This window comes from Panthera leo, chromosome A1 (assembly GCF_018350215.1).
Source record: "Panthera leo isolate Ple1 chromosome A1, P.leo_Ple1_pat1.1, whole genome shotgun sequence".
Taxonomy (NCBI): domain Eukaryota; kingdom Metazoa; phylum Chordata; class Mammalia; order Carnivora; family Felidae; genus Panthera; species Panthera leo.
The window spans coordinates 168,682,524-168,705,615 of record NC_056679.1 but is presented as its reverse complement, the minus strand read 5'-3'; the positions used below and the strand labels follow the sequence as shown (position 1 = coordinate 168,705,615).

The 23,092-nt window shown below is 36.5% G+C and overlaps 1 protein-coding gene across 9 annotated transcripts in view; it reads right to left on the bottom strand.

Annotated features, from left to right (window-relative positions):
• FER (FER tyrosine kinase) overlaps nt 1-23,092 on the bottom strand; it is a 445,463-nt gene that overhangs the window by 316,273 nt on the left and 106,098 nt on the right. For all 9 annotated transcript variants that reach the window (XM_042944781.1, XM_042944800.1, XM_042944791.1 and 6 more), the window contains one exon: nt 17,123-17,245. In XM_042944781.1, the coding sequence (XP_042800715.1) occupies nt 17,123-17,245 (123 nt within the window). The remainder of the gene's footprint in view (nt 1-17,122; nt 17,246-23,092) is intronic.

Here is a 23,092-nt window from a genome sequence, read left to right as displayed (position 1 = left end):
CAATAGGGAAAAATGCAAAATAAAAAAATAATAATAATTAAAGGAATGAAAATAAACTTCAAAAATAAAATATGAAATGACTAATAAGGAGCGATAATTACAAAATAGTAAATATGAATAGAATATTAGGACAAAAAATTCAAAGAAATACATATATGGGAGCAAAACACCTACATTTGAATATCTCTTCAATTGTATAGCAGGCCCCCAAAAACGACTACACCCTTCTCCCCAGAACCTAGGAATATGTTACCTTATATAGTAGCAAAAGGGAGTTTTGTAAGTTAAGGATGGTGGAATGGGGAAGTTAGTTTAGATTATCCAGGTGAGCCCAATATAAACATAAGCATCTGATAAGAGAGAAGTAAAAGGGACAATGTCAGAGAAGACAATGTGACCAAAAAACAAAAAGGGGGGGGGGGGGAATAAAAGGCACTGTGATGTGGAGCCAAGAGCCAAGGAATAAGCAAAGTCTCTAGAAGCTGGATAAACAGAAAAGTGGATTCTCCCCAAGAGCCTGCAGAAGAAATCAGCCCCATCAACAACTTGCTTTTAGGCCCACAAGACTCATTTCCAACATCTGATCTCCAGAAATATAAGAGAATAAATTTGTGTTGTTTTAAATTACCAAGTTTGTGGCAATTTATTACAGCAGGAATAGAAAACTAACACAAACCCTAAGAGAGATGATACCTGTTTTTGGTCCATTTTAAATGACTAAACTAGGGGCACCACCCGTTTTTTGTTGTTGTTTGTGTATTTATTTATTTATTTATTTATTTATTGAGAGAGAGAGAGAGAGAGAGAGAGAGAGAGAGACAGCAGGTTAGGGGCAGAGGTGGAAGAAAAGGGAGAATCCCAAGCAGTCTCTGCAATGTCAGCACAGAGCCTGATGTGAGGCTTGAACTGCGAACCACGAGATCATGAGCTGAACTGAAATCAAGTGTCGGCCCGCTTAACTGACTGAGCCACCCAGTTGCCCTGGGTGTTCGACTGCTGATTTCAGCTAAGGTCATGATCCCAGGGTCCTGGGACCAAGCCCTACCTCAGGCTCTGTGCTGAGCATGGATCCTGCTTAAGATTCTCTCTCCTTCTGCTCCTCTCCCCTGCTCATTCTCTGTCTCTACCTAAAATAATTTTTTTTAATGGCTGAAATATAAGAAACATTATATGGTTGTATAGAATGCATAGCCAGTAACAACTAGGCTATAGACTTAAGAGAAAAATATTAAAGAGTTAGAAGTATTTTTCAACCAGAAAATGACTGTATCACATAAATTAGTTTTAGCTTCATTAAATACTAAATAAAATTTTTAAGGGATTAAACCATTACAGAAAGTTGAAATAAAAAAAAAAGAATAGAAATATCAGACAATCCAGCAATTCCAAATCTGGATATTTACCCAAAGAAAACAAAAACAGTAATTCAAAAAGATACACACACCGCATTTTCACTGCAGCATTTATAATAGCCAAGATATGGAAGCACCCTAAGTGTCCATCAATAATCAATGGATAAAGGCAATGTGGTGTTGTGTGGATATATATTATCCAAATATATATAAATATATATATATAAATTTATAAAATATATATATAAAAATATACATCTACATAATGAAACATATACTCAGCCATAAAAAAAGAATGAAACTTGACTTTTTTTTTTTAACAGAGAGAAATAGCTAGCATATGAGTGGGGGGAGAGAGAGAGAGAGAGAGAGAGAGAGAGAGAGAGAGAGAATTTTAAGCAGGCTCCATGCTCACGGTGGAGCCCTATGCAGGGCTCAATCCCATGACCCTGGGATCATGACCTGAGCAGAAATCAAGAGTCAGATGCGCAACCGACTGAGCCACCCAGGTGCCCGAAATCTTGCCATTTGTGACAACATGGATGGACCTAGAGGGTATTATGCTAAGTAAAATAAGTCAGGCAGAGAAAAGCAAACACCGTATGACTTCACTTATATGTAGAGTCTAAAAAACAAATCAGAACAGAAACAAATGAACTCATAAATGCAGAGAGAAAACTGGTGGTTACAGAGGGGAGGGGATAGGAGGACAGGAAAAATATGCAAAGGAAGTTAAGAGGTACAAACTTCCAGTTATAAAACAAGTAAGTCATAGAGGTAAAGTACAGCAGAGGAAATACAGTCAATAGTATTGTAATAACTTTATATGGTGATAGTAACTAGATTTATCATAGTGACCATTTTGTAATGTAAACAAATGTCGAATCACAATGTTGTACACATGAAACTAACAATGTTGTATGTCAACTATACTTCAATAAAAATAATGAATTAAAAAATTTTAAACCACATATAAAGTTTAGAGAAAAGGCTCTTTTTAAACATGACTTCTCATGGCATTTATAATCTCTATACTAAACTATTTCACCTTTACTTTACCCTGAATAATAAATAGGGTCTTCCAAAATGATAAACATAAAGGAGAAAAGTTAATATTTTCAACAAATGGTGCTGCACAAGTGGTCATCCATATGCAAGAAATGAATCAAAAACAGACCTTATGTCATTCATAAAAATTAACTCAAAATGGATCAGACATAAAAGTAAAACATAAACTACAAAACTCCTAGAGGATACATAGGAGAAAACACAGATGACATTGGTCTGGTGAGAGCTTTTTTTTAGATAAAACATCAAAGGCACAACCTGTGAAAGAAATAATTGATAAACTGCAGTTTATGAAAATTAAAAACTTTTTTTCTGTGAAAGACAATGTCAGGAGAACAGTAAGATAAGCCATAGACAGGGAGAGAACATAGGAAACACATACGTCTGATAAAAGACTATTATTCAAAATACACAAAGATCTCTTAAATGTCAACAATAAGAAAACAAACAACCTGATTTAAAAAACAGGTCAAAGACTTAACAGACACCTCACCAAAGAAGATATGCTCATGGAAAATAAGTATATGAAAAGATGCCCCACACCACGTGTCCTCAGTGACATGCAAATTAAAACAACAATGAGATAACTCTATCCAGTGATGAGATGACCAAACTCTAAAACACAGACAACATCAAATGCTGACAAGGATGTGGAACAATAGAAGCTCTCATTCATTACTGGTAGGAATACAAAATGGTGCAGCTACTCGAAAAGATGGTTTGGCAGTTACTTACAAAAGTAAAAATACTCCTACCATATGATCAAGCGTCACACTCCTTTATTTACTCAAAGGAATTAAAATTTTGCATCCACACAAAAGCCTGCACACAGATGTACATAGAGCAGCTTTATTCATAACTGCCTAAACTTGGAAGCAACCAAGATATCCTTTAGTAGGTGAATGGATAAATAAACTGTGATTCATCCAGACAATGGGATATTATTCAGCACTCAAATGAGCTACCAAGCTACAAAAAGACATGGAGGAAACTTAACTGCATATTACTAAGTGAAAGAAGCCAATCTGAAAAGGCTACATAATGTCTGATTCTAAATATATGACATTCTGGAAAAGGCAAAACTATGGGGACAATAAAAAGATCAGCAGTTGACAACAGTTGAGAATTGGGGCAGGGGGATAAATAACTGGAGCACAGAGGCTTTCTGGCAAAAATTATGCTGTATGATACCATAATGATGGATACATGTCATTACACATTGTTCAAACTGACAGGAGTGAAATGTAATTTAAATTAAGGACTTTGGCTGATAATGATGTGTCACTGTAGGCTCATCAATTGTAACAAATATAACACTCTGGAGAGGTATTGAAAACGGGGGAGGATATGCATGTGTAGGGTCAAGGATATATGGAAAATCTCTGAACCTTCCCCTCAATTTTGCTATGAAAGTTAAACTACTCTAAAAAATAAAGTCTCAATATAAAAAAAAATGAGGTATCAGTACACATCTATTAGAATGGCTCAAATACAATAAGATGACCCACATCAAATGCTGCCAAAGATGAGGAGAAAATGATCACGCATACACTGCTAGTAGGAAACCAGAAAAATTAAAACTTACATTCACAAAAAAAGCTGTACATGAATGTCTGAAGCATCATTATTTGTAATAGTCAAAGCCTGGAAACAAATCAGATGTTCTTCAAAGGGTGAATGATTAGACAAATGAGTTGAATTGTGTCCTCTAAGAACCTCAAAATGTGATCTTATTTGGAAATAGGGTTGTTGCAGATGTAATTAATTAAGATGAGGTGATATTGGAGTGGATTTGGGCCTTTAATTCTTATGACTGGTGTCCTTGTAAGAAGAAGAAAATCTGGATACTGAGAAGAGTACCCAGAATACCACTGGGAGATGGAGGCAGATTGAAGTGATGCTTCTATAAACCAAGGAATGCCTAGGTTTGCCAGCTATTAGGGAAGCTAGGAGGGAGGCAAAGAACAGATTCTCCCTCAAAGCCATCAGAAGAAACCAGCCTGCCAACACTTCATTTAAGAATATGAAAGAATAAATTTGTTTAAGCCACCAAGTATGCGGTACTTTGTAATGGGAGCCCTAGAAAACTAACATACACACCATGGAATACTACTTAACAATGAAAAGGAATGAAAGTGCCTGGATGAATTATGATGAATATAAAAAGCCAATCTCAAAAGGTCACATACAATGTGATTCCATTTATATAACATTCTTGAAAAGACAAAATTGTAGAAATGGAAGACAGTTGCCAGGAGTTAAAAAAAGGGTGTGAGATGGAAGGCAGTGTGGCTATAAAAATGCAATACGAACGATCCTTGCAATGATGAAAATGTTCTGTTCCATTACTGTATCAATGTCAATATCTGGATTATAATATTATATTATAGTTTTGCAAGATGGGGAGATGTGAGCATAGGGGAGATGTGAGCATAGGGTACATGGGATCTCTCTGTATTGATTCTTACAACTATAGGTCAATCTGTAATTATATGAAAATAAAAACTTTAATTAAAATGTATATCAGTGCTGCTGCATCATGCTTCCTCTGGTTAGGTGAGGTTTTTATCATCTCATATGCCTTGGGTTCTTAAATAATCTGTTTTAGAGATAGGCCTTTTTTATTCTCCTCTCAGGAGTTCCAAATAATTATATTGTATCATATTGGCAATCACTTAGTCATTCTGAGACACTATGCTAATACCAAAAATTAGGGTTAAAATATAAATTTCTGGGTTTTAGTTTAGTGGTTTGGAAAAACAATGAGATTTGATGGGGAGGTAGATGCTGTATAGTATGGCTGCAGTCCTTTTTTTTTTTAATTTTTTTTTAAACATTTATTCATTTTTTGAGAGACAGAGAGAGAGCACAAGCAGGGGAGGGGCAGAGAGAGGGGGAGACACAGAATCCGAAGCAGGCTCCAGGCTATGAGCTGTCAGCACAGAGCCCGATGCGGGGCTTGAACTCATGAAATGCCAGATCATGACCTGAGCCAAAGTCAGATGCTTAACCGACTGAGCCACCCAGGCATCCCTAGTCCTAACTGTCTTTAATCAACATGTCTGGTCATGAAATTAATAAGCAACATTAGCTACTTCCAATTAATCTCATTGAGCTTTATGTATAATGATATAGTTTCACATACATTAACATCTTGCTTTTGTTCAATAGTTACTTTTTTAAAAGTATTACTGTAATCACTATACTAGACAATATTAATGATTTTTATGCTTATAACACCATTGAGCAAACAAGTTATACATATTATAAGAAAAAAATTATAGAAAATAAATGACTGTATAACACAATAGGAAACCATAAATAAATGTAAAACCTAGATGAGATCAGAACCTTTACATGTGCAACTTACTCCCTATCTCTGACTACTCTTTCCATGCATTTGTCACACGGGGGGGGGGGGGGGGGGGGGGGGGGGCAACTTCTGTCCTTCACAGCTAGTAAAAATGCCAATTTCTGGGAGACCCCAGAGTACCTATCTTAAGTAGGTGTTCCTCTATTATTCTTTTATCTGAACTCCTTATTTTATAGCAATTATCATAATGTTAATTTCTTGTTCATATTAGTCTACTCCACAAAAGTGTAAGCTTCATAAAACATGGGACAATAAATATCTTACCCTTCATTGTATTCATAGCACCTAGCAGACATGCAATAAATGTTATTGAATGTATTGTCTATTTAGGTAGGACAACTTTGTAACATACATAATTTTTAAATCTGGAGACAAAAATAAAAGGTCCCTGAATTTGCACACTCTATAATACTCTAGATAACTTAAGTCTTACCTGAACTGTAAGGTCGATGTGACATTTTGCAAGTCTCTTAAAATTTCTGGGCCTCAGATGTTACATAATTTGAAAGACAAGGAGGTTGAAACAAATAATCTCTTAAGATTCTGCATGGCTTTAGGGCACCTAGGTGTCTCAGTCAGTTAAGCGTCTGACTTTGGCTCAGATCATGATCTCATGGTTCATGGATTCAAGCCCCACATTGGGCTCTGTGCTGACAACTCAGAGCCTGGAGCCTGCTTCAGAGTCTGTCTCTCTCTTGCACATGCACTCTCAAAAGTAAATAAGAAACATTTTTAAAAATTAAAAAAAAAAAGATTCTGAAAGGCTGTAATAGTTATGACTTTATAACATATAAAGTATTTTTAACTATTAAGTGATAATAGTACAAAACAACACAAAATCAAATAATCATTCACTTTTTGGAAATTAAGCCAAGCATTAAAACCAGTAGTAATATTACTTGCTCTTTATGCCCCTGAGTCATAAATGACATATGCATGATGTATTTTCCCATAAACTATTTTCTAATACAGTAGTCAAGGGTCATAAATCAGGAGAAGATTGATATTACTTCCATTTGAATAAATATGCTTTAGAAGTAATGAGTAAAGTTATGTATACTACAGTGACACTTTGTGTTGTATTAAAATTATACCATTTCAAGTGGTTGGTTTTATTCCTTTTACTCTATTTTCTAAAATATAATTCTACAATAGCTACATTTCAGTTGAGACCTGCATTATTTATATAAGGTAAAACTCTACTCTTGTTAGTGTGAATTTAATGTCACATAAAAACCATTCTTTAAGTTTATTTTTCACTATATATTATTCAATTATAGGAATGAAAGCTATCAAATGATTTCTCATATAATTTATTTTTTCCACTGTTATTATAAAATGTTTTAGAGACATTTATGTTAAACTCAAATTTAAAGGTTTTAACTTTAGTTCCTTATTATTTCAATAGAACGAATAATGCTTTCTGTTAGGTAAAATTTCAGTATAACTGCAATAATTTAAAAGTGTAAATATCTAACTTATAGGATATTTTTAGTATTTGTGAAGAACTGTGGTTCTGTCTTATTGTTTTTAATACTTCCAATTAACAGCATATGAAGCTAAAAAAGTATTGCAGAGTAAAAATTATTGTAAATCTATTTCTAAAACTAGATTGAAATTGCTTTTAATTATATTAAGTATATTTAAATATATATGTAGATTTACACACATATATGAAGGAAATGTTTATGAATTATTAAGAAACTGAAATGCAAATATTTCCACTAGAACCCCTTTCAGGTTATTTGCTAAGCAAAAAAAAATAAATAAATAAGTTTATTTATTTATATTTTTGAGACAGAGCACAGGGAAGGGGCAGAGAGAAAGGGAGACAGAGAATCTCAAACTCATGAATAGTGAGATCATGACCTGAGCCAAAATCAAAGAGTCAAACTGAGCCACCCAGGCACCCCTGTTCAGCAAAATATTTTAACATATAAATCAAAGACAAACTTCAACCCTACTAATATCTAAATTAATGAAATTTCATAATGATTGCTTAGTTATATAAATGTGCTTAACATTTTCAAGATTATGCTATGAAGCTGATAATGACAACTCCATGAAAACAAAGAGCTAAACAGAACTCATCCCCTGAATTGTCTGACATACTTATCTCTTCTAACTTACCCTTATAAGAACACTATTAAAATAATAAGATCCAGCAGATGCTGTGATCAAAAAGACAGATGCTGTACAGTCAAGAACTCATGTGTTTTCTACCACTGACTAGATATGTAATTATAATATTTTTTAATTCTCTAAGTCTTAAAGGGAAAATACAGGCAAATACACAAAAGGAGTAGTGAAGCTAACATTCAGTGTGGTAATATATATAAAACATCTGGCATAACATGTGGAACAGAGTAAGAACTCAGGAAATGCTATTTCCCAGATATCCACCACTCTTTAAGCCCCCTTTCCTTATACTCCCATTATCATCTCCTGATAAATATAAATTGGTGTAAGAGAGTGGATCACATTCATTATGTAGATGAAAAGAGAGTCAAAGATTTGAGTCACGAAAACAACAAAAATCAAAGAATCTCACAATTTCTAGATTAAGACAACCCCTTAAAGATTGTCTCTTTCAACAACGTAGACATGCTAATGAGAGGGTCAGCCATCTTATGGTCTTTCTCTATACCTACTAAATTTTAAAACAGGAGTCATTTACAATGTGTGTATTTACAAAACCATAAAAAATAGAACCACTTGGTTATCTGTAAACAAATGAAGAGATTATTCCCAAAGACAGCAAAGCAAAATATAATTCTTTTTTTGAATTTTATATGGGTAATGTTTGATACATTTTGTTTTTACAACCCAAATAGAATCTTCTATTAACACAATACTAAACTTTTCCAGACATATTAAAGGAATGCCCAGAAAACTCAAATTTTCCTGTTCTCATCTTTAAAAAGCTCACTGATTCTAATATAATATTTAATACCAAGTTGGAATAAGAGCTATAGTATAAGTGGGAGAGGTAGGCCCCTAATATTCTAAGGTGTATAATAAAATAGATTATGTTGCCATTCACTGAAATAAGGAATACTAAGAGTGAACTAGGTTGTATTGGGTTGGGCTGTATTGAAATTTTTTTTATATATGAATTTTTGTTTTGTTTTGTCTTTTTTTGTTTTAGAGAGAGACAGAGAGCACAAGTGGGGGGGGTGCAGAAGGAGAAAGACATAGAGACAGAGATAGAGATAGAGAGAGAGAGAGAGAGAGAGAGAGAGAGGATCTCAAGCAGGCTCCGTGCTCAACACGGAGCCAGACATGGGGCTCAATCCCACCACCCTAGGATCATGACCTGAGCCAAAATCAAGAATCAGACACTCAACTGATTGAGCCTCCCAGGCATCTCTGTGTTGAGACTGTTAATTCAACCTTAGACATGGGAAATTTACTTCTAAGACATCCAAGGAGTTATGTCAAGTAGGCAGTTGACTACATGGACATTGAGTTCAGAGGAAAAATCTGAGCAAGAGTAATAAATGTGGGTCATCATCAGGAAACCATCTAGGGAGTGAATGTAGCCTAAGGCCATTCCTTGAGTAACTCCAAAATAGACTGGCTTAGTGAAGGAGAATGAGTTTATAAAGGAGTAGCCACAAAGAGAAGCAAAATATCTGGTCCAAAACACCAACAGAAAAAAAAGAACATGTAGTCAACAAAATCAGATACTGAGAGGATGTCAAGTAAGATACTTGTTAAATTTAGCAATGTAGAAGTCATTGGAGATCTTACAGATACCTATTTCAGTGGTGACGAGGAAGAAGCTAGATATATATGGGTTGAGAACTAAGTAGGAATTGAAGAAATGAGTGAAGAATGAGTGAATATAATCACTCGGAGAACAAGTATGACTAAGAAAACAATAGGCAAAGGCAGTTGGGGGAAAATATAGAAGGGTTATCTGGGGTGGGCAGAGATGTAGAAATTGTTTTAAGAATCAACACTTGATTTTGTCATCTCACAGCATCACAAGAAAGGTCCTGGTTTCTGGACATCTTCTCTCCATCTAAATCCATACTGCAGGGAAGATGGCGGCGTAGGAGGACGCGGGGCTCACAGCGCGTCCTGCCGATCACTTAGATTCCACCTACACCTGCCTAAAGAACCCAGAAAACCGCCAGAGGATTAGCAGAAGGGAGTCTCCGGAGTCAAGCGCAGACTAGAGGCCCACGGAAGAGGGTAGGAAGGGCGGCGAGGCAGTGCGCGCTCCACGGACTGGCGGGAGGGAGCCGGGGCGGAGGGGCGGCTCGCCGGCCAAGCAGAGCCCCCGAGTCTGGCTGGCAAAAGCGGAGGGGCCGGACAGACTGTGTTCCGACAGCAAGCGCGACTTAGCGTCTGGGAGGTCATAAGTTAACAGCTCTGCTCGGAAAGCGGGAAGGCTGGAGGACAAAGGGAGGGAGAGCTGCTGAGCCCCCGGACGGCAGAGCTCAGCTTGGCGGGGAACAAAGGCGCCAGCGCCATCTCCCCCGCCCATCCCCCAGCCAAAATCCCAAAGGGAACCAGTTCCTGCCAGGGAACTTGCTCGCTCCGCGCAAACACCCAACTCTGTGCTTCTGCGGAGCCAAACCTCCCGCAGCGGATCTGACTCCCTCCCGCTGCCACAGGGCTCCTCCTGAAGTGGATCACCTAAGGAGAAGCGAGCTAAGCCTGCCCCTCCAGCCCCCGTGCACCTTGCCTACCCACCCCAGCTAATACGCCAGATCCCCAGCAACACAAGCCTGGCAGTGTGCAAGTAGCCCAGACGGGACACGCCACCCCACAGTGAATCCCGCCCCTAGGAGAGGGGAAGAGAAGGCACACACCAGTCTGACTGTGGCCCCAGCAGTGGGCTGGGGGCAGACATCGGGTCGGACTGCGGCCCCACCCACTAACTCCAGTTATACACCACAGCACAGGGGAAGTGCACTGCAGGTCCTCACCACGCCAGGGACTCTCCAAAATGACCAAACGGAAGAATTCCCCTCAGAAGAATCTCCAGGAAATAACAACAGCTAATGAACTGATCAAAAAGGATTTAAATAATATAACAGAAAGTGAATTTAGAATAATAGTCATAGAATTAATCGCTGGGCTTGAAAACAGTATACAGGACAGCAGAGAATCTCTTGCCACAAAGATCGAGGGACTAAGGAACAGTCACGAGGAGTTGAAAAACGCTTTAAACGAATTGCAAAACAAAATGGAATCCACGATGGCTCGGCTTGAAGAGGCAGAGGAGAGAATAGGTGAACTAGAAGATAAAGTTATGGAGAAAGAGGAAGCTGAAAGAAAGAGAGATAAAAAAATCCAGGAGTATGAGGGGAAAATTAGAGAACTAAGTGATACACTAAAAAAAAATAATATACGCATAATTGGTATCCCAGAGGAGGAAGAGAGAGGGAAGGGTGCTGAAGGGGTACTTGAACAAATTATAGCTGAGAACTTCCCTGAACTGGGGAAGGAAAAAGGCATTGAAATCCAAGAGGCACAGAGAACTCCCTTCAGACGTAACTTGAATCGATCTTCTGCACGACATATCATAGTGAAACTGGCAAAATACAAGGATAAAGAGAAAATTCTGAAAGCAGCAAGGGATAAACGTGCCCTCACATATAAAGGGAGACCTATAAGACTCGTGACTGATCTCTCCTTTGAAACTTGGCAGGCCAGAAAGGCTTGGCACGATATCTACAGTGTGCTAAACAGAAAAAATATGCAGCCGAGAATCCTTTATCCAGCAAGTCTGTCATTTAGAATAGAAGGAGAGATAAAGGTCTTCCCAAACAAACAAAAACTGAAGGAATTTGTCACCACGAAACCAGCCCTACAAGAGATCCTAAGGGGGATCCTGTGAGACAAAGTACCAGAGACATCACTACAAGCATAAAACATACAGACATCACAATGACTCTAAACCCATATCTTTCTATAATAACACTGAATGTAAATGGATTAAATGCGCCAACCAAAAGACATAGGGTATCAGAATGGATAAAAAAACAAGAGCCATCTATTTGCTGTCTACAAGAGACTCATTTTAGATCTGAGGACACCTTTAGATTGAGAGTGAGGGGATGGAGAACTATTTATCATGCTCCTGGAAGCCAAAAGAAAGCTGGAGTAGCCATACTTATATCAGACAAACTAGACTTTAAATTAAAGGCTGTAACAAGAGATGAAGAAGGGCATTATATAATAATCACAGGGTCTATCCACCAGGAAGAGCTAACTATTATAAATGTCTATGCGCCAAATACCCGAGCCCCCAGATATATAAAACAATTACTCATAAACATAAGCAACCTTATTGATAAGAATGTGGTCATTGCAGGGGACTTTAACACCCCACTTACAGAAATGGATAGATCATCTAGACACACAGTCAATAAAGAAACAAGGGCCCTGAATGATACATTGGATCAGATGGACTTGACAGATATATTTAGAACTCTGCATCCCAAAGCAACAGAATATACTTTCTTCTCGAGTGCACATGGAACATTCTCCAAGATAGATCATATACTGGGTCACAAAACAGCCCCTCATAAGTTTACAAGAATTGAAATTATACCATGCATACTTTCAGACCACAATGCTATGAAGCTTGAAATCAACCACAGGAAAAAGTCTGGAAAACCTCCAAAAGCATGGAGGTTAAAGAACACCCTACTAACGAATGAGTGGGTCAACCAGGCAATTAGAGAAGAAATTAAAACATATATGGAAACAAACGAAAATGAAAATACAACAATCCAAACGCTTTGGGACGCAGCGAAGGCAGTCCTGAGAGGAAAATACATTGCAATCCAGGCCTATCTCAAGAAACAAGAAAAATCCCAAATACAAAATCTAACAGCACACCTAAAGGAAATAGAAGCAGAACAGCAAAGGCAGCCTAAACCCAGCAGAAGAAGAGAAATAATAAAGATCAGAGCAGAAATAAACAATATAGAATCTAAAAAAACTGTAGAGCAGATCAACGAAACCAAGAGTTGGTTTTTTGAAAAAATAAACAAAATTGACAAACCTCTAGCCAGGCTTCTCAAAAAGAAAAGGGAGATGACCCAAATAGATAAAATCATGAATGAAAATGGAATGATTACAACCAATCCCTCAGAGATAGAAACAATTATCAGGGAATACTATGAAAAATTATATGCCAGCAAATTGGACAACCTGGAAGAAATGGACAAATTTCTAAACACCCACACTCTTCCAAAACTCAATCAGGAGGAAATAGAAAGCTTGAACAGACCCATAACCAGCGAAGAAATTGAATCGGTTATCAAAAATCTCCCAACAAATAAGAGTCCAGGACCAGATGGCTTCCCAGGGGAGTTCTACCAGACATTTAAAGCAGAGATAATACCTATCCTTCTCAAGCTATTCCAAGAAATAGAAAGGGAAGGAAAACTTCCAGACTCATTCTATGAAGCCAGTATTACTTTGATTCCTAAACCAGACAGAGACCCAGTAAAAAAAGAGAACTACAGGCCAATATCCCTGATGAATATGGATGCAAAAATTCTTAATAAGATACTAGCAAATCGAATTCAACAGCATATAAAAAGAATTATTCACCATGATCAAGTGGGATTCATTCCTGGGATGCAGGGCTGGTTCAACATTCGCAAATCGATCAACGTGATACATCACATTAACAAAAAAAAAGAGAAGAACCATATGATCCTGTCAATCGATGCAGAAAAGGCCTTTGACAAAATCCAGCACCCTTTCTTAATAAAAACCCTTGAGAAAGTCGGGATAGAAGGAACATACTTAAAGATCATAAAGGCCATTTATGAAAAGCCCACAGCTAACATCATCCTCAACGGGGAAAAACTGAGAGCTTTTTCCCTGAGATCAGGAACACGACAGGGATGCCCACTGTCACCGCTGCTGTTTAATATAGTGCTGGAAGTTCTAGCATCAGCAATCAGACAACAAAAGGAAATCAAAGGCATCAAAATTGGCAAAGATGAAGTCAAGCTTTCGCTTTTTGCAGATGACATGATATTATACATGGAAAATCCGATAGACTCCACCAAAAGTCTGCTAGAACTGATACATGAATTCAGCAAAGTTGCAGGATACAAAATCAACGTGCAGAAATCAGTTGCATTCTTATACACTAACAATGAAGCAACAGAAAGACAAATGAAGAAACTGATCCCATTCACAATTGCACCAAGAAGCATAAAATACCTAGGAATAAATCTAACCAAAGATGTAAAAGATCTGTATGCTGAAAACTATAGAAAGCTTATGCAGGTAATTGAAGAAGATATAAAGAAATGGAAAGACATTCCCTGCTCATGGATTGGAAGAATAAATATTGTCAAAATGTCAATACTACCCAAAGCTATCTACACATTCAATGCAATCCCAATCAAAATTGCACCAGCATTCTTCTCGAAACTAGAACAAGCAATCCTAAAATTCATATGGAACCACAAAAGGCCCCGAATAGCCAAAGTAATTTTGAAGAAGAAGACCAAAGCAGGAGGCATCACAATCCCAGACTTTAGCCTCTACTACAAAGCTGTCATCATCAAGACAGCATGGTATTGGCATAAAAACAGACACATAGACCAATGGAATAGAATAGAAACCCCAGAACTAGACCCACAAACGTATGGCCAACTCATCTTTGACAAAGCAGGAAAGAACATCCAATGGAAAAAAGACAGTCTCTTTAACAAATGGTGCTGGGAGAACTGGACAGCAACATGCAGAAGGTTGAAACTAGACCACTTTCTCACACCATTCACAAAAATAAACTCAAAATGGATAAAGGACCTGAATGTGAGACAGGAAACCATCAAAACCTTAGAGGAGAAAGCAGGAAAAGACCTCTCTGACCTCAGCCGTAGCAATCTCTTACTCGGCACATCCCCAAAGGCAAGGGAATTAAAAGCAAAAGTGAATAACTGGGACCTTATGAAGATAAAAAGCTTCTGCACAGCAAAGGAAACAACCAACAAAACTAAAAGGCAACCAACGGAATGGGAAAAGATATTTGCAAATGACACATCGGACAAAGGGCTAGTATCCAAAATCTATAAAGAGCTCATCAAACTCCACACCCGAAAAACAAATAACCCAGTGAAGAAATGGGCAGAAAACATGAATAGACACTTCTCTAAAGAAGACATCCGGATGGCCAACAGGCACATGAAAAGATGTTCAACGTCGCTCCTTATCAGGGAAATACAAATCAAAACCACACTCAGATACCACCTCACGCCAGTCAGAGTGGCCAAAATGAAGAAATCAGGAGACTATAGATGCTGGAGAGGATGTGGAGAAACAGGAACCCTCTTGCACTGTTGGTGGGAACGCAAATTGGTGCAGCCGCTCTGGAAAGCAGTGTGGAGGTTCCTCAGAAAATTAAAAATAGACCTACCCTATGACCCAGCAATAGCACTGCTAGGAATTTATCCAAGGGATACAGGAGTACTGATGCATAGGGGCACCTGTACCCCAATGTTTATAGCGGCACTCTCAACAATAGCCAAATTATGGAAAGAGCCTAAATGTCCATCAACTGATGAATGGATAAAGAAATTGTGGTTTATATACACAATGGAATACTACGTGGCAATGAGAAAAAATGAAATATGGCCTTTTGTAGCAACATGGATGGAACTGGAGAGTGTGATGCTAAGTGAAATAAGCCATACAGAGAAAGACAGATACCATATGGTTTCACTCTTATGTGGATCCTGAGAAACATAACAGAAACCCATGGGGGAGGGGAAGGAAAAAAAAAAAAAAAAAGAGGTTAGAGTGGGAGAGAGCCAAAGCATAAGAGACTGTTAAAAACTGAGAACAAACTGAGGGTTGATGGGGGGTGGGAGGGAGGGCAGGGTGGGTGATGGGTATTGAGGAGGGCACCTTTTGGGATGAGCACTGGGTGTTGTATGGAAACCAATTTGACAGTAAATTTCATATATTAAAAAATAAAAAAAAATAAATAAATAAAAAAAAAAAAAAAAAAAAAGAATCAACACTTGAGAATATTTAACAAATGAGCACTGGGGCACCTGGGTGGCTCAGTCAGTTAAGTGTCCAACTCTTGGTTTCGGCTCAGGTCATGGTTTGTGGGGTTCAAGTGCTAACAGCACAGAGCCTGCCTGGGATTCTTTCTTTACCTCTCTCTCTGCCCCTCCCCATACATGCACACACATGAACTCTCTCTCTAAATAAATAAACAAAATTAAAAAAAAATAAACAAAAATTGGATCCAATTGAGAAGAAAAGGTAAATCTAATATAAAAAATGATGTAAAATTTCTGAGAAAGTATGAGAAGACATGATACAAAAAGAGGTACAAGAAATAGACTTGAGAAAAGGAACAGTTCCTCTATGGAAGTAAGCACAGAGAATAGGTACAAATGCAGCAGATATGGATATCTAGTCACAGAAAATAAGGGAGTTGCCACCTGATGATTCTAATTTTTTTCTGTAATGGAGAAGATATCCAACTGCTGACAATGATGGGTGGAGATAAGAGGATCAGAAACTTGAAAGAAGTGGAGAATATTTTAGAAGTTATGTAGAAAGAGCAAGTATAGACCAGAGAAATTCGACACATCATAATTTCCTTGAGAATCTTGATAAGCCAACCCAGTTATGAGAGTATGATAGCAAGAAATGTATATACTCTAGTCAGGAGTAGAGAGTAGAGAAACCATACCAGTAACACCTGTTGGAGATGCAAGCAATAACCAAAGCCAGATTATAAATTTTAAGTTATAGATCAAAATTTAAACTTTAAAATGGTAGAAAATGTAATTATTGAAATCAGTGAAAACAACAGTATCCACAGACAAGTAAAGAGGATCCAGAAAGATATTTACAGATCCAGAAATCAGCAAGACACAACAGTAACAAAACAGCATAGCAAGTCTCAGAAGGATTTTCGTAAGTGAAGCAGATTGCTATTTTCTAATAAGTTTGTTTATTTCCTTCTAACACAGGGGAAGCCAATTTCTAGAGAACATTGACCTGCCACTTTCTGAACAAGGAATTCACAGTGAATCTGGTGGACACTGATGAGAGGAATAAAGACAACTTTTAACAGGATTTTTCAGAAAATAGTTCAAATTGTTAAAATATTGAGACATCTGATCAGGACACTACATTGACAAAACCCAGAATCATTTTTCCAGAGTCCTATAAAGTAACTCAGTTATACAAAGTTTTGTACTTAAAATGAAATGTCAGCTTCTAGAAATTTTATGTTCATAATACCATGTAACTGAAGCGTTCTGTAAAATTACATCAGTTAAGTTTTCTTCCTTCAAATTATTTTTGTTTTACGTACTCAGACTTCTTTTCGTAGGTCTTAGAAGATTCTTCAATTCTCTTCTCTAGCTCCAGGACAGCCTCTTCCTTGTTTAAAAGCATCTGCTGTGTCTGCATAAGTTCTTCTGCTAAGGTTTTCAACCTAGAATGATCAGTTTCCTCATTATTAGTCAATACATTATACTCACTTTATACAAACACACTAAACATTCATACATCTAAGGTGGTGATGTCCAAAGCAGTAGCCACATGTAATTTAATGTAAAGTATATTAAAGTAAAATTTCAGTTTCTTGGTTGCATTAATCATATTTCAAGTGCTAAACAGACACATGTGGCTAGTGGCAGGCAACCTTACTGGACAGTGAAGAAAAGACTATTTCAGTAATCACAAGTAGTAGTCTCGGACAGTCTGAAAGTCTTAGTCATTAATAAAAAAGGGAAACAGAAACAGAAAATTTAAAAGGAAGAAAGGATTGGGGGCACCTGGTGACTCAGTCGGTTAAGCGTCCGACTTCAGCTCAGGTCATGATCTCACGGTTCGGGAGTTTGAACCCTGCATTGGGCTCCCTGCTGTCAGAGCAGAGCCCGCTTTGGATCCTCTGTCCCCCCCTCTCTGTACCCCTCCCTAGCTCATGCTCTCTCAAAAATGAATAAACATTAAAAATAATAATAAATAATAAAAAGAAAAAAAGGATTTAAGCAAATAAATACCAATAATGTTTCAGGAAGAGTGTAGTGAAAAGACCATGGTTTTTATTTTCAGACAAACATTTATTTACATTCTGGCTGTGCCACTTTTTAGAGATGCTGAGCAAGTTGCATAAGCTCATTAAATCTATTTTCTCACTTGTAATCTGAGGGCAGGAATACCTGCTTCAAAGCATTGTTTTGAGGATCAAATACAGTAATGTATACGTAATGACTGGTACTTAGTAGGCACTGAGTATATGGTATCCAGGATTTCTTGCATGTATTCTCTCATTTACTTCTCACAACAACCAATCAGATAGTATTATCCTTATTTTAAAGAAGAGACAGTGAGGTTTAGCTGAATGGCAATTTAAGTGGATAGTAAGCGATTTCTCTTTTCATACACTATATTAATGCTTTAGGGATACTTTCCATATAGATATTAACACAATTAAGTAAACAAAATTAATATGAACTTTAGCCCAGATCATTTTCGGTTGCATAAAATGCAGTTGGTCCTGAATAGAAATATTTCTACCAAAAAAACCACAGAAAGCTACTGTATCACATTAAAATCTTTATCTTCAGCCTTTTATAGCAAAACATGAAATCCAAAATATACAAAAGAAAATATTAAATAATCCAACTCTACGAAAATGTAAATATGTTGGAAGTTAAAGAGATGATAAAGAAAGTCAAAAGCAAAAGTCAAACTGGGAAGAAATAATTTGCAGTGCAAATTACAAGCAAAAGCCCTCTTAGAAAAAAGGACAACCTAATATGAAAATGGACAAAGAACATAACTGGAAGTACAGGGCTGACTCCTTTCCTTGTAACAGCTGTATCATCAAGTTAATCACTTCACCTTCCCACCTCAGAATAAGAGAAGTATTTGTGTTGACCACTTTATGTCTCTACTGCAGTTTGTAAAGCACCTTATTCTTGTGTGACAAACAACAGCTCTAGAACCAGACACCCTCACTTTCAATATTCACTCAGCTTTTCTAAACTTCCATTTCCTCCGTTAATAAGATAGGAGTCAATTTAACACCTAACTTAAAGAGTTCTTGTGATTCTGTGCATATTTTTAAGTTACTATTACAGAGTTTGAAGCATAACATGTTCTCTATACGTGTAACCTTATATTATTAACCAATTTCATTAGTTTCATTAAAAAAAACATTTTTCTCAGAAGTAACTTTAAGTTTTGCCTTCCACCTTTAAGAATATTTTGTTAACAGTGGGTGCAAAACAATAATGTTGCTCCCAAGGCAGAGGCAGAATTGAACATATTATAAATAAAACTCAAGAACAGGTTACATTTTTTATTATTTATGCATTATTCACAATTAAGGGCAAGTAAAATAATGGAATACTGCAAGCACACTACATAAAAAATAGAGAAGCCACGCATAATTAAAAGTTTTTCCCTTCAAAACAATGTTATTTCCAACATTAATTTTTCAGAAATGTGAAAATTTTCAGTTCCATAAGAAATTAATATAAGCTTGTATTTTTTTATCATCCTTGGTACAAGAGTAAGTATGTCCATAAGCATACACATAAATATGTACATACATGTTGATTTGATGTGATTTAACAGTAGTAATATCACTACATATCAAAAAGGAAGCAAAAAAATGAGAAATTCTATTATTGATTCCTTCATATTTTATCATTTGGACAAGGGAAGACATTTGATTGTGGTGAATATCAGTTTCCCTAGCACTGCCCTCTTTTTACTTGCTATTTTTACTCTGAAACAGGCTAGGAAAGGAGGAAAGAGGTGAAAGACAGAGTCAATCGGCAAGTTTAAACTACCTTAGACCCCATTCATCATTGGTACCTCTAGCAAGGTACGTATATTAAAATCCAAATCTGCTAAGATTTTCTACTTCCTTTAGTAGCCATTTTAGCCTCCTGAAAAACATCACCTAAGCTTTCAAAGAGAAATTAAATTTGAGGTTTTATATAGGCTAAATTTTTTTAGTACATGTCAGCTCATTTGTGAGAAGAATGGGTTGGTACTTTTGATTTCTCTTCTCAAATTCCTGGTCTGTGCTATAACAACTTTAAACCAGAAAGAAAGAAACCTACCACAGCTTACTAGATTCCCTAAAGAGCTGGAAAGGCACTAGAAACTCAAAAGCCTACAAGAACTAACAACACTTCTGATCCCTGGCAGGTCTGTTCTGTCAGCTAGAATTCACCACCTACTACATTTAGCAATGAAGGCCAGAAGGCCCAAGGAAGAAAGAAAGGAGATAAGAGTAAGGAAATGAGGAGAGCAGAGGGAAGAGAATAATAATATTAGCTGTTTCTACCTTTTCTAGCTCCTGATCATGTCAAGAAATTGGTACCTCTTCTCGAGGCTTTAATTTTTTGACTGCCTTAGCATAATTGACCTTTATGAAAAGTCTTTCTAAATTAAAAACAAAACAAAACAAAACTGAGTAAGGTAAGTCTTTGAAGTCAAAACTTCTTAATATTTCTACATCTCTAAAGATTCATAGTTGTAAACTCAAAGTGGAAAAGACAAATGATCTTAGAAGAATGGAATTATATGGGGAAACCATTTTCCCTTCTTTACAACCATCCTCCTAAAAAAAACCTGGAGTGAAAATCCAGTGAAGAGGAAAACACTCTAGTAATTATACTTTATGAACCGATATCATAATACCTGTTAGGATAGTTTGCAAAGCACTCTTTACCATGATGTCATTGTTATATATGTTTGTATACAAATACACTAGTAACAGTCCAAATGGCTTATTCTTTACATCTTTAGAGTAAATGTTAAACAACATGACTCAAAACATTTAAATGTCATGACACTGCCTTAAAAAAAAATTCACAAAACTGACATAATACTTAATATTTACTAAATGTCTAATAGTTTCAAGCACTTTATAAGTACTTAAATCCATAACATTCTTATAACATCATTATTATCTCCATTTACATATAAGAGACTGAGCCACAGAGATTAAGGATCTTGTCCCAGGTGAAAGAGCTGGTCAGTGGAAAAACATGTCAGAGTCCAGGCAGCTTAGATCCTGAGTGTATGGACTTAACAACTAATATCCTCTGTATTAGTAATTTCACCTCATAAAATTTAGTTAATGTCTATAGTTCAACAAGTACACAAAGATATAAAAACAAAGATATTTGTTGAAGCACTGCTTAAATCACAATAACGAAAGGTGAACTCTCTGTGATGCTAATAACACTTAACCTACAGGCAGCACACTTGCAAGATCTCTTCCCAGAGTCTGCACTTGCTTTTACACTTTTAAGTCACTAGAGTTTTAAGATGTCACACACACACATACACACCCACCCCAATTTTGTAAGTTTCAGCCTACCAAAATCTGTATCCACCCCTTAGCAAAAAGAAAAAATTAGAAATAAATACCCATCTATAAATAACTACATTAAATAAACCTTATTACATGTAAGCATTAAAACACTGTGCACTATTAATATTTCGTATATATTTTAAAAAGAGGGTAATGCAAAAAAAGTATGCATAGAATGAGCCCACTTAAGTCAAGAAAACAATTTATATACATGTGTATGTCTGTCTCTACAGTCTGGAAAAATACATGACTTTTTTAACCAATTAACACCAGAAGGTAGAAATGTATCTTTAAAAAGAACTTTGGGGCGCCTGGGTGGCTCAGTCAGTTAGACATCCGACTTCAGCTCAAGTCATGATCTCACGGTCCATGAGTTCGAGCCCCGCATGGGGTCTGTGCTGACAGCTCAGAACCTGGAGCCTGCTTCAGATTCTGTCTCCCTCTCTTTCTGCTCCTCCCCCACTCGCGCACTGGTGCGCACTCTCTCTTTCTCAAATAAATATCAAAAAAAAATGTTTTAAGGAGAGCTTCAATTTTCACTGTACATCCTTTTTGTAAGATTTTATGGATTTTATCATCTGCAAGCATTAGTTAGATAATTTTTAAAGATTTAATGTATTTAACAAAACAAAAGCCAAAAACACTGTAGACAATAACAAATTTTCGGTACTTCTACAATAACTTTTCTATCTTCAAACCATTGGCCATCATTATCTAAATTTTATAGCACTCTTACAGAGACCTAACTTCCTAAAAAAGTATAAATTATAAATTTCCAACGCTGTCACATTCATTGTGACATTTGGGTTAATTAAAAAAAATAATTGGAAAAGGGGTACGTACAGCTGCCTGAAGTAACTTTTCTGACATCTCTTTTTCCCTGTTACTGCAACATAAATTGAAGAAATAAAACATTTCTTGTGATCTCTTTCTTAAAACATAATTGCAGCAGCATAGAATTTATGAATGACCTTCTATACCATGACATAAAGCTTTATTAGTTTTTCTCAAGATTAAACAGAAGATAGCTCCTAATCAACCAAATGTTAGGAGTTTCTATTAAATATATTCATCTCTTAACACACAACCTAATCTACCCCCAACCAACAAATCCACCTGACTTTTTCTGTGTGGCATGTGTCCCTTAATCAAAATATCCTTTTAACATGTCACCAGCTTCCAATATTTTACATATTTCCAAATCTTTACCATTCACTCACACAAAAAGTATTCCTCTAACACAACCTAACATAATTGCAGTACATGTTCAATCAAAGACCAAACTTGAGCTAAGACTATACATGAGAACAGCCAAAACCAAAATTGATAAAACCATAGTTCTGCTTGAAACATGGAAGTACTGCAGTATTTATCATTCCACTGATTGACAAGGTTGATTCAAACAGTCTAATGGGTTAAATTGGTGTCATTCCTTACAAGAGTCAGAAAACACTTTCTGTGAAGGTCGGAAAAATAAACATTTTAGGTTTTGCCACCAAGAGGCAAAATTATGGGTATAATGTAGGTATTAACATAACAAAAGAGAAAACAAATATTCACAAATATTATATTGAAAAATTCAAAATGTAATAATAAATGGGTACAATTTATCGTAACACCAGTGTATTAATATTATTTTGAGGATATTTTGAGGGTTATAATATTTCCCTTCCTTGGGGTTCAAAGTTAGTGCTTATCATCAAACAACTATAAATGTACACTTGTTAAAGCAGATATATAATGAAATTTATTTCATCTTTGAAAGTGTCTTTTCACATTGATGGGTACTGCAAATATCAATATCAATCATAAGCACATGACTTTAATTGAGTACAGTTATTGCTTAGAAGGCATTTATAATATTATATTGCATGCCTTTTAGCATGTCATTACACTGCAGACACCTCACTCCTAACTGAAAGTTAGGTGGAAACTCCT